The 11,884-nt window shown below is 44.8% G+C and overlaps 1 protein-coding gene across 1 annotated transcript; it reads left to right on the forward strand.

The window, feature by feature from the left end:
• On the forward strand, positions 1-11,884 carry LOC138976733 (flavin-containing monooxygenase 5-like). The gene is made up of 7 exons (XM_070349615.1): positions 1-940; positions 1,631-1,686; positions 1,936-2,123; positions 7,885-8,086; positions 9,341-9,491; positions 9,958-10,061; positions 10,463-11,884. Exons 1-7 carry the CDS (start codon positions 148-150, stop codon positions 11,018-11,020), a joined length of 2,052 nt encoding a protein of 683 aa, XP_070205716.1. The 5' UTR covers positions 1-147; the 3' UTR covers positions 11,021-11,884.

The following is an 11,884-nucleotide window of genomic DNA, read 5'->3' on the forward strand; positions in this document are numbered from 1 at the left end:
ACCGGCTTTCTGTCATGCGCACTGAGGGCGACCCGAGGCAGACCGCTCTGGGCAACTCGTCTCAGGCCCAGCCCTGTTAACCAAGCAGAAAGTAAGACATTTCTTTCTGTGACTTTGGCAGGTTGCTCCAGAGACCAGTGTGACGTGATGATGAGGCTGGGAGGGGGCGGGAAGCGCGTGGTGGTGGTGGGGGCGGGGAGCAGCGGGCTGACGGCCATTAAGACGTGTCTGGAGGATGACGTCACGCCTCTCTGTCTGGAGAAGACTCAGCGCATCGGCGGTCTCTGGAACTACTCCCCCCTACCCTCCGCCCCGCACACCGCGGGAATCTACGAAAGTCTCGTCATCAACACGTGTCGCGAGATGATGGCCTTCAGCGACTTCCCCGTGCCCCAGACCTTCCCACAGTTCATGACGCACCGTCACGTGATGCAGTACTTCCGGCAATACGCCGACCACTTCGGCCTGCTGCCTTACATCCGCTTCAACACGGAAGTGCGTCACGTGCGCAAAGCAGACGACTATGACGTCACCGGTAGGTGGATGGTGACGTATGTGGTGCACGTCGACGACGCCTGCCCCATGAAATGCGTCAATGAAGGGGGAAATGACGTCACTTCATCCAGCACGGGCAGCGCGTGTCAGTGTGACAGAGAGGGCGAGCAGCAAGGCGAGAGAGAGCGACGAGAGGAAGCAAGCCCCTGCAATCCCTGCTCGTCGGCCGACGAGAACCAAGACCAACCGGAAACGGAAGGAAGAAGGCGAGGTGCATGCCGGGAGGTGAGGGAGGAGTTCGATGGTGTGATGATCTGCAGCGGGCACCACACTGTGCCCTACGTGCCCGACTTGCCCGGGATGGGCACCTTCCAGGGGCAGACAATTCACTCACAGCAGTACAAGCGACCCGAGCCCTTCCGTGGTCAGCGGGTGCTGGTGGTCGGTCAGTGTGTGTGTGACGGTGTGTGTGTGTGTGTGTGTGTGTGTGTGTGTGTGTGTGTGAGTTTAAGCAACAAATACTGTTCATAATTTCTGAAGCGCTGAAGAAGAAGACTGTTCCTAGTCAATTTTCATTAGGATGTTGGTCGTTCGCATGTCCGTCTCACCTGGGTTTGTTTGCCCAAGTATTTCCAAGGGTGAGCAACTCTGTCTACAACCTATAAAAACCCTGCACATTATTTTCGAACATCGTGTAATTTGTTGATAAAAACTCAGGGCTGAACCTAATGTATGATATGAGATGCTTTCACAAAGATGCAAGGGTCCAGGGGCTTGCTAGTCGGGACTGTTGAAATTAAGCATGAAAAGGGATGTTTCGGATCTTTCCTGGAGAAAAATGGTACATTTTCCGGATAATTCAAATGAGGGTTCGGGTAGGGTCTCTGAAACCCAGGATCCCCCCCTCCACCCCCACCCCCCCATCCCCCTTCCCCCACCTTCTTCAGACCAAGCTCGGAAAGCCCATTTTGTACGTGGTGTTGACAGCTAGAATTGAAAGCTGTAAGAGACGTGGATATCGTGACGGGATGACGTGTGTTTGTGTGGGTGTAGGGGGGTGGAGTGGGTGGATAGGGGTGTGCGTTGATGGCTGCATTTATGACTGACACTGTCACCACTGTTCTCTGTGCTGCAGGGATCGGCAACTCTGCTGTTGACATTGCTTCCGACCTCGCCAAGACCGCTAGCAAGGTAAACACACACACACACACACACACACACACACACACACACACACACACACACACACATACACACACACGCATACACATACACACACACAGGCTCACACATACACATACACACACACACGTACATGCGCGCGTGTGTGAGTGCGTGTATGCATATGTTATTGTCTCTCTGCCTGTCAGTGTGTGTGTGTTTGTGTGTGTGTGTATGTGTGTGTGTGTGTGTGTGTTTACCTGTGCGTGTGGTGTCCAGGTGTACCTGAGCACACGGCGGGGGGCGTGGGTAGTGCCTCGCACGGCGCTGTGGGGGGTTCCTGCCGACATGGTGGCCAACAGTCGCCTGGCCTTCTCGCTGCCCCTCCGCCTGCTGGAGTGGTGCGTGGAGAAACAGGCTGACGCCAGGATCGACCATACCAGGGTGGGGCTCAGGCCCAAACATGGGTATGTGCTGTATGTCTGTTTGTCTGTTTTTCTGTCTGTCTGTCTTTCTGTCTCTCTGTCTGTCTTTCTGTCTGTCTGTCTGTATTTCTGTCTGTATTTCTGTCTGTATTTCTGTCTCTGTCTGTCTGTCTGTCTGTCTGTCTGTCTGTCTGTCTGTCTGTCTGTCTGTCTGTCTGTCTGTCTGTCTTTCTTTCTTTCTGTCAGTCAGTCTGTCTATCTGTCTGTCTGTCTGTATTTCTGTCTCTCTCTCTTTCTGTCTGTTTGTCTGTCTGTTTGTCTGTCTTTCTGTCTGTATTTCTGTCTCTGTCTGTCTGTCTGTCTGTCTGTCTGTCTGTCTGTCTTTCTGTCAGTCAGTCTGTCTATCTGTCTGTCTGTCTGTATTTCTGTCTCTCTCTGTCTGTCTGTCTGTATTTCTGTCTCTGTCTGTCTGTCTGTCTTTCTGTCAGTCAGTCAGTCTGTCTGTCTGTCTGTATTTCTGTCTCTCTCTCTTTCTGTCTCTGTCTGTCTGTCTGTCTGTCTGTTTGCCTGTCTCTATCTCTCTCTGAGTTATGATTTTACTCTTTATCTGTCTGTGGTTTTTGTGTCTGTCTCTCTCTCTTTCTGTCTCTCTCTGTCTCTTATGCACGCACACACCCAGCCGTCCTTCTATGGGCAGTGGCCCCCCGGGATGCACCAAGCATCCTACTAAGTAGTTTCAAAAGGCTACTTTAAGCATACAGTAGAGCGTGAGTGTATGTGTGAGTGAGTGTGTGTGTTTGTGTATTTTATCAATTGCGGTGTCTAAACTCATGTAACGGTAAGTACACTAATGAGTGTACCTAAACGAGTGTGATTTCGCGGATGTGATTTCATAACAAGTCAAGTCAAGTCAAGTTTTATTCCAATAAAACCCCGTGAGGGTACATGGAAAATTAAAAAACACAATAAAAACACATTTCATTCAACACCAAATAAAAGGAACTAAAACAAAAAGAAATCAGACTATGTACAGAAAAGGGAGTTGAGGGGTGAGGGAGAGCAAAAACAATACAAGAAACAATTCAACAATAATAATAATAAATAATAATAATAATAATAATACTAATACTAATACTAATACTAATACTAATACTAATACTAATAATAATAAAACACTACAAGTGCAAAGTGATTACATACATTTCTTTACTATGGGAAATGGGGGGAAGGGAGAGGGGGGGGGGGTGATGGGTGGGTTAACATAAGGACAAAAATACTATTACTAACTATTAACTATGTCGTTCAACACCTCCAGACATTGTGTTAATTTTGTCCACGACCCCCCAAGTATTCTGCTGCTTTAACAGTGTGAAACATCTGCATCCAAACACGCGTGTGTTTCTTCCTTGTGTGTGTTAATCTTTGATTCAAACCCGTTTGCGGAGAGACTATGAATGCCTCTGCTTAAAGAAAGTGAAATCGTGTTAGCGTTGTGGGGATTTAATTTAGCGTATCGTTCATCCCTGTTCGAACTGTTTAATTTTATTTTATCATATTCTGTGTGTGTATGAGTGCAGTGCTGGCAGGTACATTTATAATTGCTGTGCATCGAACGCTTATAACATTTCGCAGATTTTTTTTTTAAATTCCGATTTACTACTTCTCACTTGACTTTTCCGTTAAGTTAGACAGTTACTGAAATTGTAACTTGTTTGCTTCACTTTTTGCTCTTTTGTGCATTATTTTTTCTCCGTGTTTGTTCATTGATTTAATCTCTGTTTAATTTGTTCTCAGATTTTTGGTTGTTGATAATAATTTTGTTTATTATAATTATTATGAATTCAAACGTGTCAAAACACACTCTCCAGGTTGGACATCTTAATGTCTATCATCTCGTTAACAAAGTGCCTGATATATGCGTGCTCCCGCAGTGGGGCACTGCGGTTATGAAATTAAAGGCCCCTCCTGTTTTTGGAACCGCAGGAGCTTTCTAGTTTGCTGTTAGGTAGATTTTTGGTTCCTCTTTCCAGTCATGCTCTCTTTTTCTTCATGAATTCTTTTCTTTTTTCTGCCTTCTTGCTCATTCACCTGTATTTTTTCCAAAAATCTCTTCTCTTGCCGCTTGTCTCGCGATTCATGTATAGTTTAATCTGTTAGTGTTCTGATGTAAGTCCAGCAGTAGATAGGTTAAGCCTATTTTAACATACTGGAAACTGGTAATCTTCCAGTAGGTATTAATTTAGTTTTACTAAAGCCTGCTGGGACACAAGTAATGGGTTAGTGCATTTGTAAACAGGAATCGCTTGACAAGTGGCCCCCTTCATCCCCCCCTTCCTCGTCCTGATATGGCTCTGCGTAGTCGGCTGGACGTTAAGCAACAAATAAACAAACAAACAATATATGCGTGCTGCTAAACCAAAGCTCACAGCCAGTTCATGTTTTTGGGATGAGCGAAACACGGCTCGACTCGAGACTGAATTGCCGATAACTTGATTTACATTTCCCAATACTCTGTTTTGCGACGCGACAGCGCAAGGAAGAATCAGACAGGCATTGCAGTCTATATTCATGAATCAATTTCTGAATGTGCAACACGAAGAACTGATTTAGAGGACGACAATATTGAGTGCATTTGGATTGAAGTAAAAAACTGTAAAACCTCGCCTCTGCTCATAGGTTATATATATCGTAACCCTGCCGAAACGTCGATTTGGTCAGAATATTTCATTCAGATGATGGATAAAGTCAAATCACGCAATAAAGATATTGTATTGCTTGGAGATTTTAATATTAATCTGAATAAGCCTCAAACAGTATGGAATTCAACAACAACTTTATTAGGTCTTCATCAACTGGTTCTGAACCCAACAAGAATAACAGACACAACTGCAACTCTTATTGATCACATATATACTGATAATAAGAAGATTGTTTCAAATGTGTATGTGTCCAATTCCAGTATCAGCGATCATAGGCCTATTTTTTGTTCGGTCTCTATGCGCTTGCCTAAATCAGGACCAAAAGGCCACACGACCATAGAATACAGAAGTTTTAGACATTTTGATGAGTCTGCATTTTTTCGTGATCTTAGTGAAGCTCCATTTCAGAGTGTTTTTGATTTCAGTCTTGCAGATGATGCTTTTAATCACTTGTATAGCATTTTAAGCACAATTATAGATAAGCACGTGCCCCTGCGTCAGATAGAGTAAAACATGCTAGACTTCCACCTTGGTTAACATCAGATATTATAGAAGCGATGGCACTGAGAGATTATTTCAAGGAAAATAAGATGACAGACGAATATAAACAGCAGAGGAATGAGGTGTTAAACCGAGTGAGACAATCAAAAACCGGTTACTTTGATAAATTGATTTCCGATAAGAAAAATACTGCAACAATTTGCCGGGCAGTAAATGAAATCCTTGATAAATCTAGGAAAAAGTCAACTGCTAATCTAACAAAACTATCTGCGGAAGAATTTATGAATCATTTTATATCTTTAGCGGATAAATTGAAGGCTTCTGTGGCAGAAACATATTCTCCGGGTACAGATAACTGTTTTGAAACATTGGACGAATACTGTCAGCGCATAAGAACAGAATAAACAATGAAGCGTTTATCATTCCTCCGATTGCAGTTCATGAGGTCGGAACATTTATTGAAAACCTGGAGAATAAAAAGTCCATGGGTCCTGATAAAATACCCGTGAAGTTATTGAAGCTTTCTCTACCGTATATTGTGGATTCGCTCACGTTCGTATATAACCTTAGTATTGAGCAGAACTTTTTTCCGTCTAAATTGAAAAGCGCCAAAGTCATACCCCTTCCCAAATGTAAAGATCTCTCAGACCCAAGTAATTTTAGACCCATTTCTTTGCTGCCTGTTTTGTCAAAACCATTAGAACGGCATGTGCACAAGCATCTTCTTGCTTACATAGAAGAACAAAATTTGTTCCATCAGTTTCAATCCGGTTTTCGGTCCAAGCATTCTTGCCACACAGCTCTTACGTCTCTCTGTGAAGCTTGGCTGTCAGCAATGAACAAGTCTGAAGTTACAGGAGCATTGTTTTTGGATTTTAAGAAAGCATTTGACTTAGTCGATCATTCCATATTGTTGAAAAAATTACACTATTATTTGAGAAACGATTCGGTCTGTGACTTCTTTAAATCGTATCTTGCTGACCGGACACAATATGTCACTCTACAATGCCAGAATTCGTCTACTGCACTAGTAAAACATGGCGTCCCTCAAGGGTCTGTATTGGGACCTATTCTCTTTTGTATTTACGTTAATGATTTGCCTTTACATGTATCGGATGATAAAGTCAAATGCGAGTTTTTTGCAGACGATTCGTCTATTCATACCAGTAACACCTCGTTGGAATCAGTAAATTTTTCCCTGAAGAACACTTTGGACGAAGTTGCGAAATGGTGCACATCAAATGCCATGATACTGCACCCAGAAAAAACTAAAAGCATTGTTATTACCACAAGACAAAAGCATCAGATAAGTCCTCTTAAATTACAACTGTCCTTAGGTACAACTCAAATACAGCAAGTTAAAGAACATCGCATACTTGGTGTAACTGTCGATGAAGAAATGAAATGGCAAACACACATAAGCAACCTCTGCAAAGTGTTATCAAGGAATTTGTATTTGTTGTCAAAACTCAAACATTATGCGAAGTCTGAAACATTAAAAATGTTCGTTCATGCTCATATAATGCCTCATATTAATTTTGCTTCGACATTGTGGGATGGCTGCAGTGATGTTCACTTATTGAAACTCAATTCTTTGTACCGTCGTGCTGCAAAACTTATCATGTATGAATCGCACATGTCTACAGAAATGAAGTTAAACAGCCTTAATTTCCTTCCCCTAAAAACCCACCTTGCATACAATAAGGCTGTCTTTATGTATAAATTAGTTCATGGTGATGTGCCCAGTTATGTGCAATCCTATTTTACACATGTTACGAAGAGGTATGGGTCTCAAAATTTACTTCCTCCAATTCCTCGTATAGATCTTTATAAATCCAGCTTAGCTTTTTCAGGATCATCTCTGTGGAATTCTTTGCCAATAGAAATCAAACGATCCGCATCATTAAAGGCCTTTAAAAGGCAGTTGCACACACATTTGATCACACTATAAACTGTCCCTGATGTTTAGTTTCCATTGTGTACTCGGATAATGTATGCAATGCTCTTAAGTGTTTGTTTGTTTTTTAAATATTGTATATGTAGTTAATCTGAATGTGTAATCCCTCGTCCCCCTCCCCCTTCTTCTTGAAACTTTAGCTGCCTGTATATATGGCCCTGTTCGGCAATACATTGCTGTACTTTTTTAAGAAATGTAAAAAACATTTACGTTTGTTTGTATTTGGTTTTGTTTTATATGACTTTGTGAGTCCAATATTTTGTATGTTTATACTCGACCATTATTTTGATGTTTTATTAGTTTAATACTTTGATGAGGTATGTGCGCAGTCTTTGTTTTTGTTTACAATTATTATCTGTATATGTTCCAAGGACAGGTTGGAAGATTAGGCTAAGCCTAAAACCTTTATCCTTATGTAATAAAGTTCTGAGTTCTGAGTTCTGTCTCTGTCACTCTCTCTGTGTCTCTCCGACTCTTTCTCTCTCTCTCTCTCTCTCTCTCTCTCTCCCTCTCTCTCTCTCTCCCTCCTCTCTCTCTCTCCCCCCCCCCCCTACCTCTCTCTCAATCTTTCTCCCCTCATACCACCAAGTACTGCTCGCTAAGAAAGACATTCCCCCATCCTACTCACCATGCTGACTGTCCACAGCTTGCTGGGAGCGCATCCCACCATCAACGACGAGTTACCTGCACACCTGCTCAACGGCCGTGTGGAGGTCAGACCTCACGTGGCCAGCTTGTCAGGACGGGAGGTCGCCTTCGAGGACGGGCTGAGGGAGGAGGTGGACACGGTCATTCTGGCCACTGGCTATGACTACCGTCTGGACTTCGTCAGCCCTGACGTCATACAGGTCAGTGTGTGTGTGTGTGTGTGTGTGTGTGTGTGTGTGTGTGTTGTGTGTCTGTGTGGGTCTGTCTATGTCTGTGTGGGTCTGTCTATGTCTGTGTGGGTCTGTGTGTGTGTGTGTGTGTGTATGTGTGTGTGTGTGTGTGGGTGTGGGTGAGTGTGTGTATGTATATGTGTGTGTGTGTGTCCGTGTCTGTGTGTGTGTATGGGTGTGTATATGTGTGTATGTGTGTCTGTGTGTGTGTGTGTGTGTGTGTGTGTGTGTGTGTATGTGTGTGTGTGTGTGTGTGTGTGTGTGTATGTGTGTATGTATGTGTAGTCACACATTTCAAAACACAAGTTAATGACTCCCTCCCTTTTAGATTTTTTAAATTAAAACTTCCTACCTTTCAATACCCCCAAATGAAAACTCGCTCCCTCTAAAGACCCCCAATGTAAGACTGCCTCCCTTGACTCCCAATGTAAAGCTACCTCCCTTTTCAGACACCCAGTCTAAGACTCCCTGCTTTTAGACCTTGTTTATTCAGACGTTCTCTTCGTAAACCTCTATAAATTGACCCCCATTTTAAGACTCCCTTCTTTTCAATACCTGATTTGTTCAGATTTTTGGAGGCCTGAAAAGGGGGATTCCAATGTTGTCTTCCATTTCTTCTGCGTTCGTAGGCTGCTAATCCCACGTGCACTCCAAGGGACGAGTGAGGTGTTACCTTCATGGCCGTTTTTCACCCGCCATTTAGGCAGTCATACTCCGATTCCGGGAGATGCATGCTGGAGTTTTTCGTGCTTCTATAACCCACCTAACTCTGACATGGATCACATGATCTGTATCGTGCGTACTTTGTCTTACGTGCTTGCGTGTACACTTAAAAGGGAGGGGAGAGGGTTGATCATAATGATCATAATGAATCCTCTTGCCATATTTGGAGCACCGACTCGTTCTTGAAAGCAAGATATATGGACTAATATGAGTAAAACGATACTGTAGTTATGGATAAGCCTTTGTGTGTGGGTATACTCTCATACCATCGAAGATGTATCTCATCTCACCTCATCTCACCTCAACTCACCTCACCTCACCTCACCTCAATTCACCTCACCTCACCACACCTCACCTCAATTCACCTCACCTCACCTCACCTCAATTCACCTCACCTCACCACACCTCACCACACCTCACCTCACCTCACCTCACCTCACCTCACCTCACCTCACTTCACCTTTTCTATTCTAATCATACCTGATGTTGTGTGTTGTGCAGGTGGCGGAGAACCGCGTGAGGCTGTACAAGTACGTGTTCCCGCCCCGCCTCCCCCACGCCTCGCTGGCCGTCATCGGGCTGGTGCAAGCCATCGGGGCCGTCATGCCTATAGCGGAGATACAGAGCCGCTGGGCCGTCAGTCTCTTGCTTGGTACGTGGCAAGGCTTGCTCTGTCTGTGTCTGTGACGTCATGCATATAGCCGAGATGCAGAGCCGCTGGGCCGTCAGTCTCTTGCTTGGTACGTGGCAAGGCTTGCTCTGTCTGTGTCTGTGACGTCATGCATATAGCCGAGATGCAGAGCCGCTGGGCCGTCAGTCTCTTGCTTAATAAATTGGTACGTGGCAAGGCTTGCTCTGTCTGTGTCTGTGACGTCATGCATATAGCCGCGATAAGTAGCTTTCGTAGTTTTGCTGTTTTACTTTGTTCGTTTTTGCTTGATTATTTCTGTGGAACAAAATTAGAACATGTGTCAGAAGGGAAGAAGGGTGAGATTAAATGTTGTCAGGTAGTCACAACAGGTGTGTGTGTGTGTGTGTGTGTGTGTGTGTGTGTGTGTGTGTGTGTGTGTGTGTGTGTGTGTGTGTGTGTGTGTGTGTGTGTGTGTGTGTGACGACAGGTCGGGTCAAGCTGCCGGACACACGCCAGATGGAGGAGGAGATAGAACGAAGAGAACGAACCATGGATGCAGAATACTACGCCTCCCGCCGACATACCTTGCAGGTGATTTTGTGCTCCCCCACCACCCCCCCCTCTCCGGTCAGACACTGGCAGCTGATTGGCTGGTCAGAACATACACCTACATATTTAAGGTTATATAATATATATATATATATATATATATAATACTTCTTGATTATTTATGGTTAACTTTAATTGCATGACCCGAACTGCGTGCCGTAGACACGCACTATGTGTATTCTTTCTGTTCGCAAGAAGTCCACAGAGACGACTAAGGGTAACCATTGCCTTCTGTGTGTCGCTGTGTTGGTATTGTGCAAGTTTAACAGCCTTGTGTTTGTGTTTTACACGTTGGATAAGATGGAGACTAATCACAGCCTTTTGTTAGTGTATTACAAGTTACGAGGCACGTATGAGCTATATGGTTCTGTATGGTGTTGCAGACGTTCTGGATCGAGTACATGGACGAGGTTGCTATGGAGTTCGGGGCGAAGCCTGACCTGCTGGCCATGCTGTGGCGAGACCCGGGCCTGGCGCTGCGCTGTTTCCTCGGGCCCTGTCTGCCCGCCCAGTACCGCCTCACAGGCCCCCGCCCCTGGCCACACGCCCCCGCCTTCATCAGACAGCTCTGGCACCGGACCACCGCCAGGCCACAACACCTCAGAGACCCTGACGGCCAATCGCCACCGAGGAATGGAGAAGTGGGCGGAGCTAGGGGTGCCGAAGGGGGAGGGGCTACCGACGAACCAGGGGGTGGGACTGGTGAAGAAGGAGTGGCAGAAGTAACAGATAATGAACAGGTTACAAACGGTCACGCGAGATTTTCGGCAGAGAAGAGCCCTGGCAGCAGCTCGGCCTTGCTGACGTCATTAAGTGTGAGGTCATCGTGGCGCGACTGGCTGACACCGGACGCCGTGTGGCTGGGGGGCGTCTTCCACTTTGTCTACCTGCTGGCCATCGCTCTCGGCTGCTTCCTCTGGCTCCTGCATCGGATGAGTTGACCTGTGTGTCGTATTTGTGTTTGACGTCATTGCGTGTTACGTCATGATACTTCCTTTGACGCCATTGTTTGTGACGTCATGATACTTCCTTGGACTTTCTTGCCTTGACATATTATTTCCTTTGGTTTGGTTCGAAAGTGATGTTATTTTGAGTTGTGTGTAAGGTCGCCTCAGTGTCTGTTGGTATGCCGGCTGTACTTTGCTTCTCCCAACGGCTCAGGTGTCTGAAGGTTGGACAATTCTGAATTATACGTTATTTGCATTTTTGTCCCAAACATAACATTTCACACAAATCGGGGTCACAGCCCGGGGAAATAATTATTTTTTTTAAATCTGAGGATACAAGTCGCTTGTTCATTTCAATGCTTGTTATTCTCTCAGGTGCCAGGAGGTTGGTTCCGTATAACTCTCGCTTGCTGCAATACACATGGCGTATGCATTTAGAGCGCTTCCCTTTTGTTATTTAATTGCTATCTATGTTAGTCAGAATGTTGTTGTAGCTCAGCTCGTTATGAATGTAAAATATACAAATTGTGACTTTTTTTAAAATTCTCTTAGTCTCGGCATGTCGCCAAAAAAGAGATTCAGTGGGACTCTAACGTCACGCGGCTTGAAGAGAGGATCACCCTCTTGGTGCTGTCGTGAGCAACGAACAGCGTTGGATTAGATAGTATTGTGTTAGCTGCGGCATGGGATAAATAATTTGGGAAATGGTCGCTTTTTATGATAAGCCAGATCAGTATGATATTGCGCATTGAATTGATTACAGCACGAACGAACGTTATGCAAGCAATGAAGCTTCATGTCTGTGATACTATACGAGTGCCTGCAATTTGCCAAATAAATGTATAACATTCAAGTTAA

The sequence above is a fragment of the Littorina saxatilis genome, linkage group LG9, assembly GCF_037325665.1.
Source record: "Littorina saxatilis isolate snail1 linkage group LG9, US_GU_Lsax_2.0, whole genome shotgun sequence".
NCBI lineage: Eukaryota > Metazoa > Mollusca > Gastropoda > Littorinimorpha > Littorinidae > Littorina > Littorina saxatilis.